Source organism: Cyanistes caeruleus, chromosome 11 (genome assembly GCF_971803275.1).
Source record: "Cyanistes caeruleus chromosome 11, bCyaCae1.hap1.1, whole genome shotgun sequence".
Taxonomy (NCBI): Eukaryota; Metazoa; Chordata; class Aves; order Passeriformes; family Paridae; genus Cyanistes; species Cyanistes caeruleus.
The window spans coordinates 11876682-11900907 of record NC_141711.1 but is presented as its reverse complement, the minus strand read 5'-3'; the positions used below and the strand labels follow the sequence as shown (position 1 = coordinate 11900907).

The 24226-nt window shown below is 52.3% G+C and overlaps 2 protein-coding genes across 5 annotated transcripts; both read left to right on the top strand.

Annotated features, from left to right (window-relative positions):
- Positions 1-255: 255 nt before the first annotated feature.
- SLC26A6 (solute carrier family 26 member 6) lies at positions 256-7203 on the top strand. 4 transcript variants are annotated; one of them, XM_023935368.2, is made up of 20 exons: positions 256-296; positions 1723-1880; positions 2164-2303; positions 2400-2510; positions 2777-2949; positions 3028-3192; positions 3320-3472; positions 3670-3752; positions 3845-3992; positions 4100-4213; positions 4317-4394; positions 4536-4631; positions 4748-4854; positions 4943-5012; positions 5179-5271; positions 5374-5478; positions 5996-6172; positions 6286-6340; positions 6628-6749; positions 6828-6949. In XM_023935368.2, exons 2-20 carry the CDS (start codon positions 1753-1755, stop codon positions 6849-6851), a joined length of 2142 nt encoding a protein of 713 aa, XP_023791136.2. In that variant the 5' UTR covers positions 256-296; positions 1723-1752; the 3' UTR covers positions 6852-6949. The 4 variants fall into 4 exon arrangements, with proteins under 4 accessions (XP_023791136.2, XP_086702381.1, XP_023791134.2 ...); XM_086846255.1 differs by lacking the exon at positions 256-296 and adding an exon at positions 453-487; XM_086846253.1 differs by lacking the exon at positions 256-296 and adding an exon at positions 1235-1352 and having other exon boundaries at positions 6828-7203.
- Positions 7204-8245: 1042 nt separating this feature from the next.
- UQCRC1 (ubiquinol-cytochrome c reductase core protein 1) lies at positions 8246-17140 on the top strand. The gene is made up of 13 exons (XM_086845263.1): positions 8246-8388; positions 8761-8901; positions 9346-9432; positions 10453-10582; positions 11336-11534; positions 12109-12188; positions 12335-12450; positions 12850-12993; positions 13725-13885; positions 14879-14964; positions 15390-15478; positions 16014-16089; positions 16921-17140. Exons 1-13 carry the CDS (start codon positions 8317-8319, stop codon positions 16983-16985), a joined length of 1446 nt encoding a protein of 481 aa, XP_086701389.1. The 5' UTR covers positions 8246-8316; the 3' UTR covers positions 16986-17140.
- The last annotated feature ends 7086 nt before the right edge of the window (positions 17141-24226 follow it).

Sequence of the window (24226 nt, the reverse complement as noted above, 5' to 3'; positions counted from 1 at the left end):
GGACCCAAGGTTCTCTAATGCCTGGCCCTGCCCACTGCCTTCACACGACACCTTGCTACCAGTCAAACATTTGAGCCTGGATTTCCGCTGCCGTGTCCCTGTGGGCCTGGGCCAAACGTGACTCAGAAATTTCCTGCAACCAATTCTAGGTTGTGATAAAGCCCAGGGAGCTGTGATGGGTTCAGTGGGACTATTAGTGCCCGCGGGGGACCTTTGGAACAAGATAACAGCTGGGTCCATGTGAATTGTGTGAGACCAGGATAGTCCACCGAGCATAGCACACCTGTTTCCAGCAGGTAAGCAAGGGTCTGGGGAAAATACCCTGGATGCCATGACCAGAGGCTGCAGGTAACCCTCCTTGTCCTGGTCACAACTCCTCCTCCAGGACATGGGTTGGGGAGTGGACATCCATGGGAGCCATGGGGGCACAGCAGTGCCCTGGGGATGAACTCTCGGCAGGAGGTTGGGCACCAGGTTGTACCCAGAGGTAAGAAGCCCGCTGCCTTGCATGTGGGCATGGTGGTCAGGTGTGGCAGCATCCTGGATATGGCTGGAGACCAGGAGCTGAGACTGTAGTAGGCAGAATGGGATGGCTCTGGGCATAGTGGTGACAGTGCTGGGTCTGCCACAGCTGGGGAGCCCAGCACACCAGGGCACCAAGGGGAGCATGGTGGGTGTTGTGCATCCGTGCGGCTGGGAAGCGGGGCAGGGCAGGAGGAAGGGAACAGTGTCTCAGAGATCACTGCCTGGTTTTAATAAACAGGAGGAAGCAGAGCCTGACTGGTGGCTCCTGACCAATTTGAGCATAACAAGTAGGAGGGCTGGGGGTAACACAGGGACTCAGGCTGGCACAGCCCCAGGCACTCAAGGAGGGAACTGTGGGTCCATTTGCAAGTGGGTGATGAGTATCTTAGGACTGGGCAGGGCACCCAGCAAGGGGATCATGGGTCCAACTGCAAGTGGATGAGCGCTTTGAGACTGAGCAGACCACCAGCTGGGTGGGCCTGGCATGATGGTGCAGCTCTCAGAGTGAGCCCTGAGCAAGGACAAGCTGTGGACTTGTACAGGGATTGCTAGTCCCACCATCCCAGCCCTGTGAAGGGTGAGACCAGCTCAGCTCCTCTGCTCACAGGCTTATCCTGCTCTGCACTGCAGGGGTCGAGGGAGGGCACTATTGGAGGGATGATGAGCTGTGACATTTGCCAGGGTTTCACATTCCTGCTCCCCTCATGTGTAAAGGGACAAAGTCTACGGATGAGGCTGTGGGATGGCTGGGGCTCTGCTCAGCAGCTCTATTGGCCCACTGCCCTGCCTTGCTGCAGAACACGAAGGGGAAGGTGGTTGGCACCGAGGTGGGTCCTGCATGGGCAGGTGGAGGGGGAGCCCCCCACGAGGCAGCTCTGCTGGCAGACCCCACCTGTGCATTCCAGTGGGGTGGATGGGGCTTCTGTGGGGCAAAAGTGGGGAGCACCGATTGCCAAAGCCTCAGTTCCCTCCCCGCCCACCTGCTGACTGCCTACTGCTCTCCATTTTGAACCTGCTGCTGCTTCAGGACTCCCAAAACTCGGCTCATACCTATCCTCAGGGCCATTCCTGCCCACCTGGCCAGGATGAGATGGTCCCGTGGGCAAGTGGAGCAGGAGGAGGGGCTTCAGGGTGGGTGCGGTGCTGGCTGCCCCTGGCCGTGGGAATGTGGCTGAGCTGTCCCCTGTGTCCTCGCAGTGGACTGGCATTCCGGAGAGCCAGGTGGGCATGGCAGCAGAGATGGCCCTGAGCCACCGAGCGCCCCGTGAGGTGCTGAGTGAGGCTGAACTGGAGGAGGTGGCGAAGAGGAAACCTCCCACCAAGCCCTCTCTGCGTGGCTGTCTCCGCAAGACCAGGTAAGACCATGTGGCCAGTGGGATGTGCCTGGACCTTGCCAGGCATTCTGCACCCCAGCCCTATCACCACAGGAAGCTGCAGACCTGGGGGTTCATTTCCCTATGCCCAAATACCCATGTTTACACTCTGTCCTCCTGCCTGGAGGGACAGCAGGCTCCAGTGGATGGAGCTGATGGTCCTACAGATCCCACTGCTTCCCATGGGGCCCCATCCACCCTCACTGATGTCCCCAAGTCCCCCTGCACTTGTGCTCAACTTCAGCACCTGCTCCCTCCCTGCCAGATGCTCGGGCTCTGCTGCCAAGTCCCTGCTGTTCCGCTTCCTGCCCTTCCTGCGCTGGATGCCCCGCTACCCCATCAAGGACTGGCTCCTGGGGGACATTCTCTCGGGCTTCAGTGTGGGCATCATGCACCTGCCCCAGGGTGAGTGGTGCCATGCCCAGGCTACCAGGGGCTTCCCACAGGTGGGGTGGCCAGGGATTGGCTATTGGTGACATTTCTCCCTGCTCCACCTTCTAGGGCTTGCCTATGCGCTGCTGGCTGGGCTGCCACCAGTCACGGGTCTCTACTCCTCCTTTTACCCCGTCTTCCTCTACTTCTTCTTCGGAACGTCAAGGCACAACTCCGTGGGTGAGCTGAGGAAGCATGTGCTTGCACAGCAATGGTGGGGAGGGAGCAAGGATGTCCCATGGCACAGCATTACCACATCAGCAGTTGGGGGAACTTGTCTTGCCTTTTGCTCCACCAAGAAGGGGGATGGCCAAGCCAGAGCCAAAGTATAATGTGTGTGCTTTGAGCCTGGCCTAAGGAGAGAGGAACTGAGCCTTTAAGAGGTCCTCTCGGAGAGGTCCTGGTGCCCACCTTGATCTCCCTGCCCACACTCTATCCATTCTCAGGTCCCTTTGCCGTCATCTCTGTCATGATTGGGAGCTTGACGGAATCCCTGGTGCCCAGCGAGAACTTCCTGGAGTCCGTCAATGGCAGCAACGCAACGGTCAATGAGGAACTGCGCGACGCTGCCAGGGTGGAGCTGGTGGCCACCATCACTGTCCTGACGGGTATCTTCCAGGTAAGGTGGTCCCAGCCTAGTGTAGCAGAGAACAGGAGACCGTAACCGCTGGGTCACTTCTGCCATCTCTTCTTCCAGGTGGCCCTGGGCCTCCTGCAGTTTGGATTTGTGGTGACCTATCTCTCAGACCCGCTGGTGCGTGGCTACACTACTGCTGCCTCTGTGCACGTCCTGGTCTCCCAGCTCAAAAATGTTTTTGGAGTCTCCCAGGGCGAGAACTCAGGGCCACTCTCACTGTTTGTGGTGAGTGGGGGCTTGCTGGCACCCAGAGACCCCTGGTGCTCACCTGTGGGGCACATAGAGGCCTCCAAAAACCTGCTGGGGAGGTATCTGCTTTTCTGAGCACAATCCCCCCTCCTGTGTTCTCTAGACCGTCATCGATCTCTGCAAGAAGCTGCCAGACACCAATGTGGGCACCCTGGTGACTGCCATCATTGCCATGGTGGCCATCTTGATTGTGAAAGAGCTCAACCACAAGTTTGCTGCCAAATTGCCCATGCCCATCCCCATCGAGCTTATCACGGTACCCAGAGCTGCCCCAGCCTCCTGTGGGGATGCAGCCAGGAATCCCTGGTGTATCCCTGTCCCCTTTGGGGTGGGGAGAGGTGGGATGGGGTTCCTTAGAAAGTGCAGCTCCAGGGCACTTGTGCCGTCCTCCTCTTCCTCTACCACAGTCCCTGTGGAGGAAGACTCTGCCTCACTCCAGTCATTCTCCCCTAGATCATCGTTTCCACTGGCATCTCCTATGGGGTCAACCTGAATGACAAGTTTGGTATCTCCGTGGTGGGCAACATCCCCAGCGGGTGAGCAGGGCCTGATGGTGAAGGGGACTGTGCCAGGGCACCGTGATGCCCACAGCACCCCTGTTTGAGCCCCATCTCTCTCCTGAATGTAGGTTGAAGCCACCCGTGGTCCCTAACTTCAGCTACTTCGGGCAGGTGGCAGGCAATGCCTTTGCCATTGCTGTGGTAGGCTACGCCATCTGCATCTCCCTGGGCAAAATCTTTGCCCTGAAACATGGCTACAAAGTGGACAGCAACCAGGTGATGCTCTGAGGCACAGGGCCCCTACCCTGGGTGAAAGCTAATCTTGCCCTTCTTGCAGCCAGATGAAAGCATGGTGCTCCCCTGCCACTGCTCTGTCCCTGCAGGAGCTGATTGCGCTGGGCCTCTGCAACTTCCTGGGAGGCTTCTTCCAGTGTTTTGCCATCAGCTGCTCCATGTCGAGGAGCCTGGTACAGGAGAGCACAGGGGGAAACAGCCAGGTGGGTCTGGGCAGTACTGCCTCCCTCCCTGGGGAGGAACCAGGAGCAGGAATCACAGCAAGCAGTGGGGGCTCACCTCACTTCCCACTCTCCTTCTGCACAGGTAGCTGGTGTCATCGCATCCCTGGTCATCCTGGTGACCATTCTGAAGATTGGAGAGCTCTTCCGGGACCTGCCCAAGGTACATCTAGTCCCACAGCCTCTGTGTCACATCCCACACCTGTGCCTGTCCCATGGCATGGTGATATGGCAGGGGAACAGTAAACAGCTACTCCCAGATTTGTACTCGACTTCCTCAGAGCTGCAGAGATTTCTGTCCTAGGCCATCTTATCTGCCATCATCATTGTCAACCTCAAGGGCATGTTCAAGCAGTTCAGTGACCTCAGCAGTCTCTGGAAGTCCAACAAGGTGGACCTGGTAAGGCCAGACCTGAGGCTGTGCTCTTGCTCCTGGAGAGGATTTCTCTACCCTCTCTAAGGACTGTGAGTGCCAGTGGAGAGACTGTGCTGCAGCTGACTGTGTCCCCTCTCCAGCTGGTCTGGATTGTGACATTCATAGCCACCCTCCTGCTGAACTTGGATATCGGCCTGGCAGCCTCGGTGGCCTTTGGGTTGCTCACGGTCATCTTCCGTACCCAGCTGTGAGTACTCCAGGGCTGGGGCTGGTGCCACATCCCAAGGGCAGGAGGGGCCTGTGGTGACCTCAGACCCTTGCTCTGATCCCTGCAGCCCCCGCTACTCCATCCTGGGGCGCATCACCGACACCGATGTCTACAGGGATGTGGCGGAATATGAGATGGTAACAGCACCAGGGGTGGGGGAAGAGCTGCCTGCAATGGGGGCGCAGATCAAAGCATCCCCAGTAGTGGCTCCCTGGAAAAAGGGGCTGGGAGCGTCTTGGTGGTGGGAGGGAAGGGGGCAGATGGCTCCACCTCTGGGGTAGCACCCTCCCCATCTGCCCCCAGGCACAGGAGGTCCCTGGCGTGAAGATCTTCCGCTCTTCCTCCACCATCTACTTTGCCAATGTGGAGCTGTACTCTGAGGCCCTGAAGAAAAAGGTAGGAGAGCCACCAGCCTCAGAGTGCTTCCTGTGTCTCCTGCCTGCCAGCAACAGTGTGGTGTTGGGGCAGCTGGGGACAGAGGGCCACATTGCTTTGCAGAGCGGCATTGATGTGGACCGCCTGATTGAGAAGAAGAAGAAGGCCCTCAAGAAGCTGAAGAAACAGCAGAAGAAACTGGAGAAGGAAAAGGCAAAGAGGAAAAAGGTGCTTCCACCCCTCCAGTGATGACATCCTGCACTTATTCCCTCCCTGGCTCTGACGCTTCTGTCAGTGCACTGGTGGGATTTGGTGGTCCATGCGGTTCCCAGCTCAGTTTAGGCAAATGGGTGAGAAAGGCACTGGGATTTAACTGGGTCACAGTGTCACACCCAAGGTCAGTGGGAAAGTGGAGCTGTTAATGATTATGTGTTGGAGCTGCCAAGTCATTAACCCTTTGGCAAGATAATTGGAATTAAGAGCAAGAGCAAAGGCTGGCCTGGTGCCAGCTAGTGAGCCTGCACTCTGCAGAGTGGTGCTGGGGAGAGGGGTGGGTTTTGACACATCTGAAAAGAGCCCAAAAGTGGGTGAAGATGTGAGAGAGGCACCCACTCCCAGGGCCACACACTGCCTGTGCCCTCATACAGCCAAAGAGCCTCACCAAGGTGTGCCCGAGGGAACACTGCCATGACCAGGGTGCTGCCAACCCTGGAGCAATGACACCAGGTCTCCTTCCCTTCCCCAGAATGCAGAGGACGGTCCAGGCCTGTCAGTGATTGAGCTGAATGCGGGAGAGAGCACTGCACCCTCGGAGCCCACCTTGCACAGCCTAGGGCTGCCCCAGCCCACCTTCCACACCGTCATCTTGGACTTCAGCCCTGTCAGCTTTGTGGACACAGTCTCCATCAAGATCCTGAAGAATGTAAGGGGCTGGGGAGAGCAGCCTGGATGAGGGTGTCTCTGGGGCCCTGTGGGGTGCCCTGGTGGCTACTGCCCATCCCTCTTCCTGGGTAAAATGTTTTTTCCCATTTGCAGATCTTCAGGGATTTCCATGAGATAGAAGTGGATGTCTTCATTGCCAGCTGCTCGGGTGAGGGGGATCTGCAGAGTCATGAGCCCTGGCCAGACATGGCCAGCCCTTTGGCACACAGCTGATAGCCTGGGGGGTGTCCCTCCATGGTGCTCCCATCCCCAGGGTTTTCCCAGGAGACAGGTGCTGCAGGTTGTCCCTTGGATCTAGTTTGAGCCTCGAAGCTGGGTCCCTGGTGGTGACCCTGGTGTCCCCCACAACACAGGAGGAGGGAGGAGGCTGCTCCAGGTGGGTGGCGGGGGGCTCAGCTAGGTGCCATCATTTTAGATACTTATCCCTCCACACAGTATCCGTCCTGGCCCAGCTGGAGCGGGGCAACTTCTTCAGTTCAGCCATCACCAAGCACTCCTTCTTCCCCTCGGTGCATGATGCCGTGGTGCACATCAGCAGGGAGCGGCAGCAGGCCTCGGTGAGCACCTAGCCTTGCCGTCCCCAGCATGGCGATGGAGGGGGCAGCCACACCAAGCCCTCCTATCTGCCCTCTTAGGTGGACCACAGCACCAGAATGTAGCCCCTCAAGAGGAAGACGTCTCCCCCAGGAGCCGGGCAGGCAAGGAAGGCTTTGCCACCCTGATGGCACCAACTCACCCACCCTGGAGCTCAGATGCCCTGATCCCCACCAGCCCCTCTGGACTCTGAGTGCCGTGGCCCTGCCCTGTCCACAAGCCTGCTGTGATGGGGCTGCTGCTGCACGGAGCTGCTCCTGCCTCTCACGCCGAGGGGCCGCCTGGTGCCCCCACATTGCCCAGCACGGGCCTGCCCCACCAGGCCAGGACGTGGCTTGGGGGGTGGTGGAGGGGCCAAAGGGTTCCCGTTCCCAGCAGCAGGCTGGCATCATGAATAAAGCTGCGTGGTGTTTCTCAGGGTTGGTTTCAATGCCCTTTCCTCCATGATGGTACTTTTAGGCCAGACCACCTGGCTGCACCCCGGCCCTGCTTGGAATGGCCTCCCTGCAGGTGGGTGTACATAGGTTTGAGTAAAGAGCGAGCATTCAGGTGAAAAAAAGTCAGGAGACAGTTTGGCCTGTGCAAAAGCATTTGGTACAACACCTGGCATAACAGTGATATCTGCATAATTATTGTCTTCTGCAATAGAGCCAGACAAACCTGTGTGAGACTGAACATGCAGCACATAAAAGTCATGCTGTCAACTGCTAATCAAAATTTACAATGTCTGTAACTCTGTAAATAAAAGTGGATTATTGACATATCGTTAACAGGAAGATTCTAAGTGAAAGATCACATTAGCAGCATATGTAGAATCAGTTACAATATTAAGTGGTTCGTGTGAAAACAACTGAAAGGCATATTGAATAGCAGCTAACTCTAAAATTTGCACTGAGGAATTCTCCATTGTCAACACCTTGTTATGCCATTGGGCAGAGTCACTTACCTGCCTAACTACTGAGCCATGCTGGTTCTGCTGGATGCATCCTTAAAAACAGTCCATCAGAATCGAGAAATGGACTCTTGTGCTCTCATTCCCCCCTCTGAGAATGCCCAGGATGCCCACTTCTGGATATCCATTCTCTTGGATCCCTATTCCCAGAATGCTCATTCTGAGACCCACGTTCCTTAGAACCTGCCCCCACCAATTTCCAGGTTCCCCATTCCCTGGGACCCAAATTTCCAGGTTCCCCATTCCCGGGACCCCCATTCCCGGGACCCCATTCCCGGGACCCCATTCCCGGGACCCCCATTCCCGGGACCCCATTCCCGGGACCCCCATTCCCGGGACCCCCATTCCCGGGACCCCATTCCCGGGACCCCATTCCCGGGACCCCCATTCCCGGGACCCCCATTCCCGGGACCCCATTCCCGGGCTGTCCCGTCCGCGCCCCCAGGCCCGTGCCCTCCCGCCACCAGGGGGCGCGCTCGCCTGCCCGCCCTGTCTGCGCGCGCTTACGGCGCCGGCCGTGCCCCGCGCTGCGCAGGCGCACTGCGGTGTCTCTGTCGCTCGGGCTGCGGCGGAGCAAGATGGCGGCGCGCTCAGTGTGCCGGGCGGGGAGCGCGGCTGGGCGGGCGCTGCTGTGGGGCCCGCGTCCCTCCGTGAGTCACCGCGCCCCGCGGGGGCAGCACGGGGGGGAGCCCGGCCGGGCCGCGGGCGGCCCTCAGTGCGGAGTGGCTGCTGGGCCCCGCCTGTGCCCCGACCGGGAAGGTCATGGGGACGCGGCGGGCGGTGCGGGCCGGGCGGCGGTGGCTGTGGGAGCCCCCGGGACCCGGTGCGGGCGGGGAGCATTGGTGACTGTCAGTGTCACCCAGTGCGGGGCTTGCCGCCAAGCCGCTGTCCGCCCCGGTACTGGGGTGTGACTGCTTCGTGCGGCTTTTCCATGGAGTTTCCCACTTCTTCAAACATCTGAGTTCCCGGCCCTGTCGAAGAGAACAGTCTGTTAGTAGCGATGACAGCCTTTATTTTTACAGGCAGCTTTATTGACTTCGACAAGGAAGCGAGGTGCTGCCACCTATGCCCAGACACTCCAGAATATCCCTGAGACCCAGGTCACTACCCTGGAGAACGGCCTCCGTGTAGCCTCAGAGGAGTCCAATCATCCAACCTGCACGGTAAGTTTAACATCAGTTCGGGGCTCATTTGAATCAATCGGCCTTGCCTAGTCTGCAGCTGGTCTTCCAAAAGGGACAGACCCCTGTGTGAACCAGCACTTTTGACAGACCCCACTGCTTCTCTTTGTGAACAGGTGGGATTAATATAGCAGCTGGAAGGCCAGACTGGTGTTGTACTGTCTTTAGACAAGTGTTTGTACTGTACAAATTTGCTCTGCCTTACAGTTTTCATATGAACAGTAAGTGATCAGTAAAAGTTACCTGTCTGACAAAACCACATTTGCTGAAGCTGAGAGAGAAAAAGCCAAAGTATGTACAAGAATGTACGTTTTGTGTAGTGTAGTGTTTGTGGACCAGACTTCTTGTCCCTGCTCTTATGTTTGTGTCATTAGGATGCTGACTGTTTTCTTCTCTAATGTTGGCACTCGCTGGTTTTGCTGCCAGGTGGGTTTGTGGATCGAGGCTGGGAGCCGCTATGAAGATGCAAAGACCAACGGGGCTGGTTTCTTTATGGAACACTTGGCCTTTAAGGTAAGGATGTGTGCTAGGTCTGCACAGAGCTGCCCTGAATATTCTGTCCATACATTGTCCTCTTGTTTTGGAGGCTGTGGCTGTTAAAAGAGGGTGTAAATCAGGTCATCTGAGTCCTAGAGTCTTTGCACACAGTATAAACATAAGTCTAAAAAGGCATCTAGCCCATGTGGTGCTCATTGGTTGAATGTGCAGCAACTTCCAAGCATGCATTAATTAAAAATAACTCTTACTTACTATTTGCTGATTTTTAGTCTGAAAGGAAAAAATGTTTTAATTAACAAGTGTAACACACATAGAGCACTGTGTTATAAAGCATATTTTCTCAGGTTAGCACAGAGAGTTCAAAGCAGTATTTCCTGTAGCCATTTATTTTTCTTTGCTTTTCTTACTGGTCTAGCAAAGTTCAGAGGCTACAATTCATGCTTTTCAAATTGTGCAGGTGTCTGCTGAACAGGGCAGAAAGCATCTAAGCCCGGGATTTGATGACTCAAGTTCAGCTTGTGCCTTCATAGGCAACTACAGCATCTGGCTAGCTCCTTATGAGATGGGCCCTGTATTAGAAATAGTCTTCTGCTTCTGTTTGTCTTTTTCTATATATCATTGCTTGGATACCTAGAACCTTGCTTGTTTTTGGTTTGGGTTTGTTCTTGGTTTACTTCCAGGGATATGCTGTTCAACCACTGTTGTCCCAGCATAGGTTGTCTCCTACTCTGCTGAGTTTTTGTTGGTTAGTGGTGATGACAGCCTTTATTTTTACAAGCAGCTTTATTGTGCTTCAGTAAACACAAGCTTTATTGAAAGTTTGTGTTAGTCTTTCAAAATACACCTCAGTCATTTTTTATCTAGAGGAAATACGCCAAGTATTAAATCTCTTGCCCTGTGCACCTGCCCATGGCTTTTATGGATCACATGACAGTTTTTATTTCTTAAGGTCTTTATTGTTATTTTCATTGCTTTAATTCTGACCTAAAGGGAAGATTGTTCATTTAGTAATTGTGTTTATCTGGTTTCCTTTAGGGCACAAAGAAGCGTCCTGGCTCGGCCTTTGAGAAGGAGGTGGAAAGTCTGGGTGCTCACCTGAACGGGTACACCTCCCGTGAGCAAACTGCCTTCTACATAAAAGCCTTGTCCAAGGATATGCCCAAAGGTAGGATGGCCAGGGGCAAAGTCTGACTGGGAGGTTAAGTAAGTGCATGTGCTTCTGTTTCTCACCCCCAAGCATCTTTTCTACCAACAGACCAGGGACTGAAGTTGAAGCTGAGCAGTAAATTAGAGGTTCTGGTTGGTAGTTGAAGAGAACAGTGCAGTAAAGTGGTGCTTCAAGACTGTATGTTTGTGTGTCCATAAACCAAGAGTTTTAATTATGTTGGGCTGCACTGTATTGCCAGGAGGGAAGATGGGAGGGATTCACTAATTTGTGGGTTTTTTATGGAGCTTAGCTGAGGTCAGTGACAGCTGCTGTATGAGGAGTCCTCTGTGCAGCTCTTGAAGGTGCTCTTCATGCTCTGTACTGCCATGTGCTCCCTTCTTTGGGTTGGTTTTGGGCAGAGGCAGTGATTTGAGTAGGGGCCTTACTGTAGACATGGGCTGTGCTGTAGGCATCACAAATTCCTTGTAAGGATTTGTTGTGTATCTGGAAGAATCCCTGCTTCTGACATACTTCATCTTCTGCACATGTTGCCTGAACTGTGCTGGCAGGGGTGCTTGGCAAGCTGATTTGGAGACTTCTTGGTAAACCAGTGTTTGTTCCTCCCAGATGCTTTGGGAATGGGTAGCACTCAGCTTTGTTACGTTGCATGCCCTCCCTCAGCATGGTTTTTGCTCACTCCTGTGTGTCTCCTTTCAGCAGCACTGGATAGCAGTCAGGCAGTGGGATGCTAACGTTGGAATTGTGTTGCAGTTGTAGAGCTTCTGAGTGACCTTGTGCAGAACTGTGAGCTGGAGGATTCTCACATCGAGAGGGAGCGTGGCATCATCCTTCAGGAGTTGAAGGAAATGGACAGCAACCTGGCAGATGTCACCTTTGATTACCTTCATGCCACTGCTTACCAGGGGACTGCACTGGCCCACACTGTTGAAGGGACCACAGAGAACATCAAGTGAGCAACAGGCTGGATGTGGTGCACAGCCTAGGGGTGCAGTCCATGAGGTGCATGACTGCTGCTTCCTGGTGTGATGACTGCACAGTGTGTACATGGAGGTGATCTGAGCCCATAGGCTTCTCCTTGTGCTCTGTGTTTTCCCCACTGGCACTGGTGAAAGTGTAATGTTGCACACATTCCTTAGAACCACCTCATGCTGGCCCTTCCTGAGGCTGGAAGGGACAGGTTGAACCCTCTCCGTACTTCTCAGTTTGTTAGAAAAATTAGAGAGCTAGGGGTGCTCATTAAAGCAGTGGCCTTGTGTTAGCTCTGTGACTGGGTTCAGTACTCTGCAGTCTGCATTGAAGTCTGGCTTTAACTCTCCATCTTAACTGCTGGTTCCTGTTCTTTGTGTTCTAGAGTTAGAGCACAGGGCAAACAGTATACCATGCATTCTTGCTTCTAAAAAGCACTGTTGCCCCACAATAAAGACAATCCCTGCTGTCTCTGCAATGTGAGCTTGACTCTCCTAAGCCTCTCATTCCTCCAGAGTTGGAGATGCTGATGTTCCAAGTCTCTATGCTCTTTCTAGGAAGCTGACTCGAGCAGATCTGGCTTCATATGTTGATACTCACTTCAAGGCACCTCGTATGGTCCTGGCAGCTGCTGGAGGTAAGTTCTAGACCCTTGTAATCCTGGGAAGCCTTGGTATTTCCAAGCACGTGATCAGACTTGTCTCACATCACTAATGCAAAATCAGATAATTTTGTGAACTAGTTTGTTTCAAGACTGGAGATCTCGCTCTTTGTCATTGCCAGGTATTTCCCACAGAGAACTGGTAGATGCAGCTAAGCAGCACTTTACTGGGGCGCCTTTTTCATACAAGGGGGATTCTGTGCCTGCCCTCCCACGCTGTCGCTTCACAGGGAGTGAGGTAAAGTTGTTTTGGTCCCCATCAAAACAAGCAGCTGTTGCCCAGCAGTGGAATGAATGTGAAACCAAGTACAGCTGCTTCTCAGTGGAAAAGCCTGTGTGTCACAGAGAAGCTGATGATGCACCATCTTGGTAGTGCTCCCATGTTCTGTTCTTGGGGCTTATTGCCACGTGTTGGGTTTTAGATGGGACCCAAATCCATTAGGAATGTGAGACTGTTGCTCATATGATCTGCTGCAAAACTCATATCAGAACAGCTGGTTTGTGCTCAGTTCTGCCTGGGATTCTTTCATTTTACTGGAATAACATCAAGTGCCCCAGTTTGTCAGCCTGGCGTTGCAGTAGGCTGCAGACAGATCACAGTGTTCATGCAGTTCTCTCCCACTTGATGATTTTCCAGATCCGTGCCAGAGATGATGCTCTGCCCCTTGCCCATATTGCTCTTGCTGTGGAGGGGCCAGGATGGGCTGATCCAGACAATGTGGTCCTCAATGTGGCTAATGCTATCATAGGGCGCTACGACCGCACTTTTGGAGGTGGGAAGGTAAGAGTCTTGGGAGAGCAACAGGGAGAACCTGGAGCCTTTTCGTTTCAAGTGTTATAGGGACCCTAGGTGGCTGTTCTTTAGGGGAGTTGTTGTGGTTAACTTCCAGCTGTGAAGGGGTTAGGAGCCTGGAAAGTAGAATAGAAGTGTAATCAAGGCTAATCCAGGACAGCTCTTGAGAGGTGATGCTGGCAAATGAACTGAACTTTCTGTGGAAGAGGTGTAGCTGGTGAATTTTCAGCAGCTTATTCTCACACTTACAACTAACTACTTGATGAGGATGATGGTGGAAGCAGGACAGCATACTCTACAGCCTCATGATGCAAGCTTGTCTTACCCCTGCAGAGCAAATGGAACTTGTTTAAAACCTCAGTATTGTCTGCATTATCGTCTGAAATCTGTCTGGCCTGTATATCTGTGCTAGCCACTGCTGCTGGGAGACCTTGTCCTTCCCATTTTTTTCCCACTCCTACGGTGGTGCATACCAGCTTTTCATCTGCAGCTGGGAAAGGAAATGGTTCTGCTGGATGGAATCCTAGGCCATTGTCTGTGGCTTTTCCAGCAGTGCTTCTCATCTGTTGACCACATGAAGGCTCTAAATTAAACTCTCCTTCAGCAAAGTGTTCCGCTCTGTCTTGTCTATGGTCTTTGTGAAAACAGCTCAGTGGGAAAGAATTTAAGCTGTGAGGAATCTGGAAGTGAAATGGCTGACAGCATCTCCTTATTTACAGAATCAGTCTAGCAGGCTGGCTACGCTTGCTGTGGAGCATAATCTCTGCCACAGTTTTGAGCCATTCAACACCTCCTACTCTGACACCGGCCTCTTCGGTTTCCATTTTGTTTCTGACCCTCTATCCATAGATGATATGATGTTTTGTGCTCAGGGAGAGTGGTAAGTACAACTTTGGCACAAGATGCTGTTCAAGATCTGAGCCTGTTGTGGGAGACTGAGCTGCTGGGGAAGCATATTAAGTTTACAAAGAGTTGTGTCTCTTTATGAACTTCTTGGTAGCTTGCATTCTGGTTAAGTGATCCTGTAAGTGGTTTCTGTAAATCTCTAAGGATGTTGCTTTTGAGGAGCTGTTTTAATACCTTAGGGCTCCTCAGGTCTTTTGTTAATGCTTTCAAGTATTAGCACCGAGGCTTTGGGGTTTTTTATATACAAGTTAGATCATTCCTTAGACAAGGCTTTCCTAGGTGCCCAGGAGACTTATCTCCATTGTCTTGTTAAGCTTGAGCAAAGCAGGCAGAGTTCCTTCTGCTCAGGCTCTTGTGTTGTGGCTGATGGATGACCTGCTGCTGGAATCCTGCCAGTGTTTGGGAGCCTTCTGGCTGTCCATCTTACTGTGTCCATGAACCAGTAATGATTCAAGGCTACATCTGAGCTACAAGCCATTCTGTGTGGAGCAGGTGGAGTGAGCCCTTGCCTCCAGAGACGTGGCCATTGGCAGGAGAAAAAGGGATGTAGCAGCTGGAGTCCAAACACACTGTGCAGCTGTCTTGTTCTTTCAGCATCAGTTTCTATAGCAGCTTGCCATGCATGGGAATGGCATGCCTTCCTTCTCCTGTGGTAGGGCAGTGCACAGCTTGTGCTTCTGGGCAAGCCAGAGCCAGCATCAGGCCTGCTGAACCTCTGAGTGTAACTCAGTGTGCATCCTGCTGGCTGAATCCCCCGCCTGTGTGCTGGAGCTCTTGCCTCCTGCTGCTCAGTGCTCCCCAGTTCTTCGCTGCTCTGTGGAGATCAAGGATGAATATCAGCCTGCAGGACAAGCAGTGTTGATAGCAGCTTATTTTTGAGGAGGCTGGGGAAAGGGAGGAATTCACTTTCTGTCTGAGGAAGCAAAGATCTTTAAGAGCTTTTGTGGTCTTTCCATGTCTTCTCCAGGATGCGTTTGTGCACTAGTACCACAGAGTCAGAGGTGACAAGAGCCAAGAACTATCTGCGAAATGCCATGGTGGCTCAGCTGGATGGTATGTTCTGGCTTTTTACTGTTTTACCACAGTGCAGCTTTCAGAGGGTTTCTGCTTGGGGTTTTCCTGTGCTAGAAATTGCAGTTATGCTGGCAGGCACTTTGCCTGCTCTACCCTCCTCCTGCCATGTTGTCAAAGCAGCTGACCCCAGCCTGCTGTGCTCCTAGGAGTGGCATACTGCCTGGTGATCTAGGAATTGAGACCCTCAAACTGGTCTGCCTTGGCTGTAACTTTGGAAACTAGTAAAGTAATCTGTGTATCACTTAGCTCCTGCTGGAGCTTCCTAGAGTGGGAATTAGGACTGTGCTTTGTTAGCAGAGGATTTAATGCTTAGAGTTTCTACTCTGTGCTTTGGCTGATGACCAGGCTGTGCAATTCTGGAAGGCTTCTTGGTGCACTGACCATGCAATATTTTCAACATCCAGGTACCACACGAGTGTGTGAGAATATTGGAAGCCATCTCTTGCACTATGGACGCCGTATCCCTCTGGAGGAGTGGGATGCCAGGATTTCTGTAGGTATCCATTTGTTTTGGCTAGGATATCTGAGCATGATTGGTGTCAGCACTGTCTGGCCTTAGTCTGCTGCAGTAACACATGGCTTATTTATCCCTTAATCAGACTGCTTGGAGTCCAGGTGGTTATGCTGCTGATGGTGATGTAACTGTCAGAATCTCTGACTTAGACACAGTGTATCCTGTGTCCCTGTGGCTGGAGTCAGTCCATCGCAGAAAGAGGGCATACAGTTGTGTTAAGCGACACAACCTGTTTTCCTAGTGCTGTCCCACACCTAGTTTTTGTAATTTCTGCAGCCACTTTATCCCTTAGAAGACTTCCAATTTTGGCCTTCTCTTCTGTACCCATGGGAGAATGCATGTGTAGGGATGTTAGCCATTCTTGCAGGCAGAGCTGGGATATTGGTGTAGATGGCCCCAAGGGTCTGATTGTATCTTTTAATGATCTTGATATGTAATGGCAACAGTAACTTGCAACTTTGAGAAGTGTAGATCTGCTGGCAGAGTCATTAATTGCTTGTTTGATCTTTATTAGGCTGTTGATGCAAGAATGGTGAGAGATGTCTGCAGTAAATACATTTACGACAAATGCCCAGCAATTGCAGCAGTGGGTGAGTAGTAGGTGACAATCAGCACACACGTGAAAAACAAGGCAGGGCCAAGAGCCAGGTGAGATTTGAAGGCAGTCCTCATGTGTCTGTCCCGACTCCTTAAGCCACTCTGGTTCATTACTGGTGTACTGCCTCTGCACATGAGGTGTGCCAAGGAACATTTGCCACGAGATCAGACTTGCAGGTGATGGAGATACAGTGGCAGTGAGCTGCTGGCTGTCCTCCCACCTCTGGCTGCTGTGGAGCTGTGACTAAGACTGGGAGTCCTGTAGCTGGGTGTGGGCCCAGCACGTCTGCCAGGTGTCCTTACCCTTGGGTCAGGGTGGTTTATGTAAGGGAAGTGAAGGGACCTGATTCTCCTGTGCTGCTCTGGCATGTCTGTCTGGCCAAGGACAAATTCCTCTCGGAAAACCTGCCTAAGCAGCTCAGCTCTGCTGCCTCCTTCCTGTCTGTTGAGAATTCCCCTCCTCCTTGCAGCTGTTTCCTCTGGCCTTCAAAGTGGAGCAGCTTGGAAAAGGGAGACAGTATTTGAGCAGGAAGTTGAAATGTTGAAATGACTTGGTGGCTCCCTGTATTTGATACCTGTATGGGGAGCTGTACTGAGCATTGTGGAGCAGTTTGAAAAAACACCTTACTCTGTCAGGAGCTGGTATCTGCTAGTTTTCTCAATGCAGGTTTGAGCTGTAGTTGCCTGGTTTTTGCAGACCTGCTATGGATTGCAAGCACAGGCTGCTCTGCCACCATCTGCTTTAAAGACCATGAGAAACTGTACAGGGATATTTAACTATCAAGTTACTTTACTAACAAGTGACTTTACTCCTGTTCACTCAGGTCCCATTGAACAGCTCTTTGATTACAACCGCATCCGCAGTGCCATGTACTGGGTCCGTCTCTAGGATGTGTTGCCTGAAGGTTGGAAATAATGAAGTTGTGGACTGTGACAGGTTCCCTCTGGCAGTGAATGTCTTGGGCACCCTGGGCAAGCTGAATCCATTCAAAGCAGCTGTCTTCTCTGTGTTAAATGAATAAAAATAAATATATCTTAAGTGAAGTTGGTTCTACTGGTGGTCAACTGTGTCTTCCTGGGTGCTGTGTGTAGATGTAGTTAATCTTGCCAAATTGGGGAGATACAATGTGATGAGCTGGACCTGTTCATAGGCAAACATCTTTCCAGAGGGGCTATGTTACAGTAATCCATATATTTCTATATGGAGATGTGTTACCTCTCATCTTAAGCTTTCTGGTTATCTGTAAACCAGCTCAATAATGAGCAGAGATTATTGTGCAGTGGTGGTGTTGGTCTATGCACTCTTCTTTTATGCTCCATGCAGTCAGGCTCAGCTATGCAGTAACTGAGAAGCTTCTGACTGGCCTATACCCGTAAGATAATCTCTAGGTCTGAGTAGCTGGAAGAGGTACCCAGCCCTTTCTGCCTTTTTGGTGTTAAACTGGTTGTTGCTCCCTTTGTTTTGCCTCTGGGAAGTTGGAACACGGAACAGAAAGCTGAGGAAGGGGGATGGAGAAAAGTTTCCCACCAGGTGGCACTAGCCTGTCACAGCTACCCTTGGAAGCTGCAAGGTATTCCTGTTTGATTTTTCTCTTTGGGATAAATGTCTCTGACGTTCTCATTTAATTTCCAGGTTTTGCCCTGACAAGGGAGATTTAAAAATAGTGTAAAGTTTCTCAGAGTTAGTCATAACACTTGAGACTAATCCAGTGTACTAAATCATTTGTGCTGAATCTGGATTCTTGATCAGAGAGTCAGTGTGTCTGAACCCATTGCGTATACTAGGCAAGTTTGAAACTGTTAAATGCTCTTGATGCAATTTGGGTTTAACTATCATCACAAGCTCTGGCTCGTTAAAAGTGCACTGAGGGCTGAAAAACTAAACAAATTCATTTATGCCTCCAGCCTTGTGGAACCAGTAAATGATTCTGTCTTGGGTTTGTGACTGCAATCAGACTGTAATCCTCTTTTGTCTTCCATTGCTATATATTTTCCCCTCCTGGTTGATTTTCCCAAGTGTTATGCAGTTGGTGAGAAGTACAAGGAAAGAGATCCTTGTTTAGCATTTCCTACAAGTTTCCTTCTCTGGAGGTATCTCTTTGGGAATGTCTGTTTTCCTTGAGTAATTAATTCCTCAGGCTCTTCTCTACTAGTTTATTCTAGGAACACATTCAAACCCCTCAGCAACAGCTGCTTTCCAAGTTGCTCTGTTTTTCTGCAAAAGCAACTGGCTGTACTTAGCCTTGCTCCCAGCATTTCAGCAAAGACCAACTTCTGACCAAAGGCTGCAGCTCTGCTAGGCTGCCTGGCTTGTGCAGCCTTAAATAGATTTTGTAGATACTTTTTCCATATAGAACTCTGAGTATCTGGGCTGATCTGGACTAGGAGCCATGCTTTGATGAGTGGCACTGGATGCAGAGGACTGTTGGGTGCCTGTTAGGAGTCAAGGCTGAGCTGTGCTCAGGATGTTGGCACTTCCAGGCTGCAGTTGTGGTAGCACTCTGCCTTGTAGTGCCTGTTGTGTTTGTGTGCCGTGGCAGTCCATGCCTCCAGAAACACGAGCATCTCACCAGCTCCAAGGATTGAGAGATTTGCCATCATAATTTTTTCCCTGGTAAACAATAACAGGGGATGTAAAAGGTGGGAAGGGGAAGCCCATTCAGGAGTCAAGTGTTCCTTCTTGGCAAAGACAGCCATGCTCTGAGCCTTATCAAGGGCTTGGGAAGTGTAACCTGGAATTGGTGCAGAGTCATTAAGCATTTGGCAGCCAAATGCTTTGATACTGGAGGAACTGAAGCTCTAATATCATTGGCAGGTCTCTTGCTGTTTGAGCTCTATGGCATTGTTTCTGTTCCTCCACCAGAGTAGCCTCAGTCCACGGAATCCAAACTGGGAAATGTCTGGCATGACAGAAGCGTCCTATCTCAGCTCTTCCTGAACCTTAAAAGAGATCTTTTGCTGGACTCCCTCTCCCTCTCCTCCCGCAGTTTCCGCTGCCCAGTGAAGGACAGTGCCAGAGGAGGGAGTTGGAACCATCCCTAGAAGCATCCCAAGTTCACTGTAACTGGAGATGGCCTGGGTGACCTAATAAATCTGTTTCCTGGCTCGATGGACAATGTGGGATTGTTCAGTGGGGCTCTTTGACCAGTTTAGTTTTCAATAGCTTAAGTGTTTTATTTTGCTACTTGGAAGGTTACTTGGGATCCCATTAGTCTGTGCTGATAAATTTAGCCTGGTATATGGATTGGCCTTTGCCCCCTCTCCTTCTGCATGGTCTTACCCTCTCCAGATTAAATCCCTTCTTTCAAGCTATTGTGATTGCTTTTACTCCATGAGACCTTTGCATTCCATCCGTTGGCTGCTAAAGGAAAGGATTTGGAAAGGAGGATACTGTGCATTGCTGTGTGCACCCTGTGCAAGGCTCTGCAGTTCCCTGCACAGCACTTCAGTGGCTTGTCTCCACTACACAGAGCTATTCTAGGAATGTAAACTCTAGCAGTGAAAATAGGGAGCACTGGCTAGAGGCCTGTGCTGAGTGTTCCATATTGTCCTGGTCTCTGCAGGGAGAGCTGCTGGTACCTCCAGTGCAGGGCTGCAGGGCTCAGCAGATGTACAGGGTGGATCTGCCTGTGGAGCAGGCAGCCCCTTTGATATGTGAGATGCTTGTTTGTGATTCGGGTGCTTGCCAAGAGAGGGGCCACAGCAGCCAATTGTTAGAGTTGCCTCACCTGAACTAATTACCCACCCTGGAAAGTACAGTTGATACTCATCATGGGTGCTGAGCCAAGCCTGTCCTGGGGAAGCAGGGAGCTGCAGGGAGGCTTTCACAGAAATGAGAGTGTTGGAGCTATGCCACTCTTTGGTGCCAGAGAACTTCTGGGAGGAGAGCCCACAGCCCTCTGGGCCTGCTTCTCTACCTGCTGTCCTGCCAAGGCTGGTGAAAAATGGCAGTGGGAACCATAGGTGAGTGGGGTTTAAAAGACAGGGCAGCAGTGCAGCTCTGTGGTGTCTTGTGTTGCTGGAGCCTTGCTCTGCTCAGACTCCTGGAGCAGGGATTGACAGGTGTTGGCATGGCTGTGACCAGGGACTTTCTCTCCCATCCAGCCCCTATATAATGTGATTTGCTCAGGAAAGGGATGGGTTCTCCCTGTGATGAAGTGTCACTCACTGGGGCTGCAGGATTGCCAGGCTGAGGGAGGTACCTGGTGCTTGGTAGTCCTGCCCAGGACTCCTGCACTTCTCTTTGTCCTTCTGTGCACTGCTGAGACTTTGTACCCCAGGAGAGACAAACACTGAACAGCAGTATCTGGACACATACCCAGCAATCCTGTTTCCTATTTGGAAAAGGAAATGCCTCGTGTAAAGCTTTAGTGTATTCATTGCGTGGAAAAGCAGTGGACAAAAGGCCCATCCAGGCCTGACTGCCAGCGACAGCCATCCCGGGCTGCTGGGAGGCACGAGGCACGGCGGCAGGAGCTGTCTTTGTCTGCAGTGCTGTGCCTGGAAGGGGTGAGTTGCAGCCCTGAACACCCTCATTAAAAGCTGCTTTACCCCACATGCCATCAAAAGAGGTTGGATGGTTCTCACTTTTCCATGCAAGTCTCTGCTTTTTCCTCCTTTCCCCTCCTTGGGGCTGTGAGGTTTTTAGTGGGGCTGCCAGCCTGAGGTTTGGCTTCATTGCCCATTCAGACCATCACTGGGGATGCCCAGAAAGCTATTTGAAGTGTGGGGTGTGGAGAAGGATCTGCCCAGGAATGGAAAATGGAGCTGCTGGGATGGCAGCCTGGGGAGGTCCCAGCCCTGATCTGTGACAGCAAGAGGTATTTTTTTCTGTACAAAGAGGTGTCAATAGTACCTGTGCTGGATCACCTGCCGGGTGCCCTGGGGACCCTGCTCAGTGTCCCACCATCCATTGCTGAGCTTCTGCCATGATCCATGGTTATTTAAGGCTCCATATCCTACTTTAGTGCGAGAGCTGCATAGCAGAGACAGCATGAGGACAGTGAAGGAAGCTGGATTAAATGCCTGGAGCAAGGTTTAAGATACTGAAACGAGCCTGAATATCTGGGTGCTGTTCCTGGTTCCACCAAGAGCCTGCAGTGTGACATCAAGCATTCAGCTTTCCAGGGCACTCTGTCAAGGTGGGTGCTGACACCAGGTGCAATGCACAGAAATAAAGCTGCTCCCTGTGTACTGGCCTCAGCACGCAGTGACTCAGGTGTGCAAAGCATTTAGTAAAGCAGCCCCAGTACTGTGCACTGCTTTCTGCTTTGCATGTGACTTTTATTCAGAGTAGGCACTTGGATAATGCTATAAAGGGAAAGTGCTGCTTATCTTTGATTTGTTATATTTAGGGAAGAATGAGTTGACTCTTCTGGAGGGGATTTTTTTCTTCCTCATTTAAATGTTTAATCTAGGGAGCTACAGTGATGTTGCTTCAGGATTTAGCAGTGGATGTATTTCAGCTTCAGGAAAGGGCACTCTGAGTTTCTCAGGGTGCACTGTAGAGCTCAGGATTGTACAGATTCCTGTGTAACAAACCCATGGCCCCAATTCAGGTCATGTCACTCTTGAGCAAAGCTCGTAGTGATCGAGAAACAGGCTCGGTGCAACCTTTGGAATGTGGAGGGTGGGATTTGCAGGCAGGGATAACTGCCCATGCCCAGGGATCTCTCACAGGAAACTTGGTGAAGAGTGGCTCGAGGAACTGGAGCAGCGTGTGCCTGTGGCAAGTTCCTGCCTCTGCTCCCCTGGCACGAAGGATGCCCTGGCGTACCAAGAGGCTGTCAGGTAAGATGGCAGGTGAGTGTGCTTGAGTCTTGGGCATCCCAACTCCACGTGGCAGTTCTGCTTTTTCCATCCCTTCCCCCCACTGGCTGCTGCGAGGCTGGAGGTCCCCGCTGCCCCCGGCTGCTGTCCGCTCTGGTTCTCCGCTTCCCCTGCTTTGTTTACTGCTGTTCCAGATGTGCAGCACTTGGCAGGAGCCCCTGTGGCGTGGGAGCACCAGTATCTCCTGTTCCTGCCTCGCACGCGCAGCAGTGACTCACGGGTGACCTTGTCCCAGCTCTGCTCAGGGGGATGGAGGATGAGGTCCTCATGGTTCAAGGTGAGTCCTGAAGGTGGTGAGGGGCCAGAGACAGGATACTGTGCTCTTCCCTTCTTGGTGGCAACACAGAGGGGTGCAGAGGTGCTGGTTTCTGCAAGGACCTGGAGCTCTTGAGAGCCCCTAGTCATCACTGCTCTGGGGATGCACTGTGTGGATGCAGATCATACCCCCATCCCCACTGGGACCCCCACCTGTGCTGCTCAGCCTTCTCCCTGGAGCTCCACACCATCCTGCCCCACAGCTGTGGGGTTCTTGTGTGGGATGTACGTGTCCACCCACCCCATGCCATCCTGGTGACGCACCCTCCTGCTCCACAGAGATGTGAAATCATCCTGGGGAGGTCTGGGGAGGGAGGAGTTCCCATGGTGACAGACAGCGATTCACCCGACAGGGCAGGGCGGGTACTTCGTCCTTTTTATTCCTTTCTTCTGGAGTCGGGCACCCAGCCAAAGAGCTGAAGGAGCAATGGCACAGCCTCGCAGGGGAGAGACACAGGACAAGTCTGGTCTCGTGAACTGTATGAATCCCTCTGGAGCAGTTTCCCCTGCAGCCTGGCTGCTGTCCTGTAGGGCTGAGCCTGACCCTTCCTGCAGCGTTGATTCTCTGGGTGCTGGCTCCCTGCAGTTTCCTCACCATCCAAGCAGACTGAGAACCAGACCTTAATCCTCCTTCCTTGGATCATTGGCCACGTGTGAAACATTCAGGGCAGTATTCTGAAGCTGCTGGGGATCCAACACTGTTAGCCAACATACCCTTGGCATGGGCAAGTGTGGGTAAAACAGCTTTGTGCTATCCACATGCCTTTATCAGTACCCAAGGCCTGCAAAAGCCCCTTGTCCAGAGGCTGCAGCATGGCCCAAACTCTCTAGTGGTAAGAACCCCTTCCTGAGCCCCTGCCACGCCCGGGTGTGAGCTGTGCCGTCCCCTCCCTGGCGGAGCACGTGCCTGCAGGTCCTTGCTGGGCTGCACGTCTCCCACCAGCCCTCCAGCTGCAGGGGATGCTCCACTCGGCTCTGCCGGCTCCCCTTGCGCAAGGACCGACCAAGCCCCAGGAAGAGTGGGGTGGGGGCTCTTTCATGAGTCCTGCCAGAAATTTATATAGAGCTGCAGGTAGTTTCTAGGGGGGTTGGTGCAGGTTGTGAAACACTTGAAGAGAGGCAGAGAGGAAGCATTGAGCAACCACCCTATCCTCCCAGCCATCAGGCCTGCATCCCAGATGCAGAAGTAGGGAAGTGAGAGCAGGATCGTGCAAAAGAGGAGTGAGAGAGGGACAGCTTTTCCCTGGCACAGGGGCTGTGAGAAATCTGGATTTGGAGAGTGTGGATGGTAAATGCAAAAAGAAGGGAACAGAGCCTGTGTGAAACTAAGACACAGGCTTCTCATTCTGGCCTGAGAAAGCATGAGAAAGAATCCAAACAGTCCTTGGTAAAGGACAACAATCTTTGCAGGTGGTGTTTAGGAAAACAGTCAAGGGGTAATGTTACACTTAACCAATGATGGTGGATGTGTTTCTTTAATGACCAATGAGAGTTTTACCTCTTGGACTTTCTCGAACATGTCTATAAAAGAAGACCCAGAATAATAAACTTTTCTCTCCTGTTCAACACGCAAGAGAGTCTGTGTCGTTCTTCTCGCCGTTCCCAACAGAGCAACAGGAGAGATGAGGTGGGGAAACTCCTTCTTGTGCAGTTCCAGAGTGTGAGTCTCTTGCTGTCACTTGTGAGCACAAGCTGGTGTGCTGCTCTGCCAGGGCCAGTGGTACCAAAGCCTGTGGGCTGTCAGTGGAAGGGACTGAGCACAAGGCCTTAGTGACTCCTTATTTCCATGTCTTGGGAAGGCAGCATCAGCCCACTGAGAGCTGTGGTCCAGCAGCAGGGTCCTAGAACAGTGGTCCAGCATGTCCATCCTTGGGGGCTGGGATAGAGGCCCCTGAGGACTGCCTCCTCAGACTCACAAGGAACAACCAAGGTATTCCTCTTGGCAACTCTCCTCCCCTGGGAATACAGCTATCCTGAGCCCCTGCA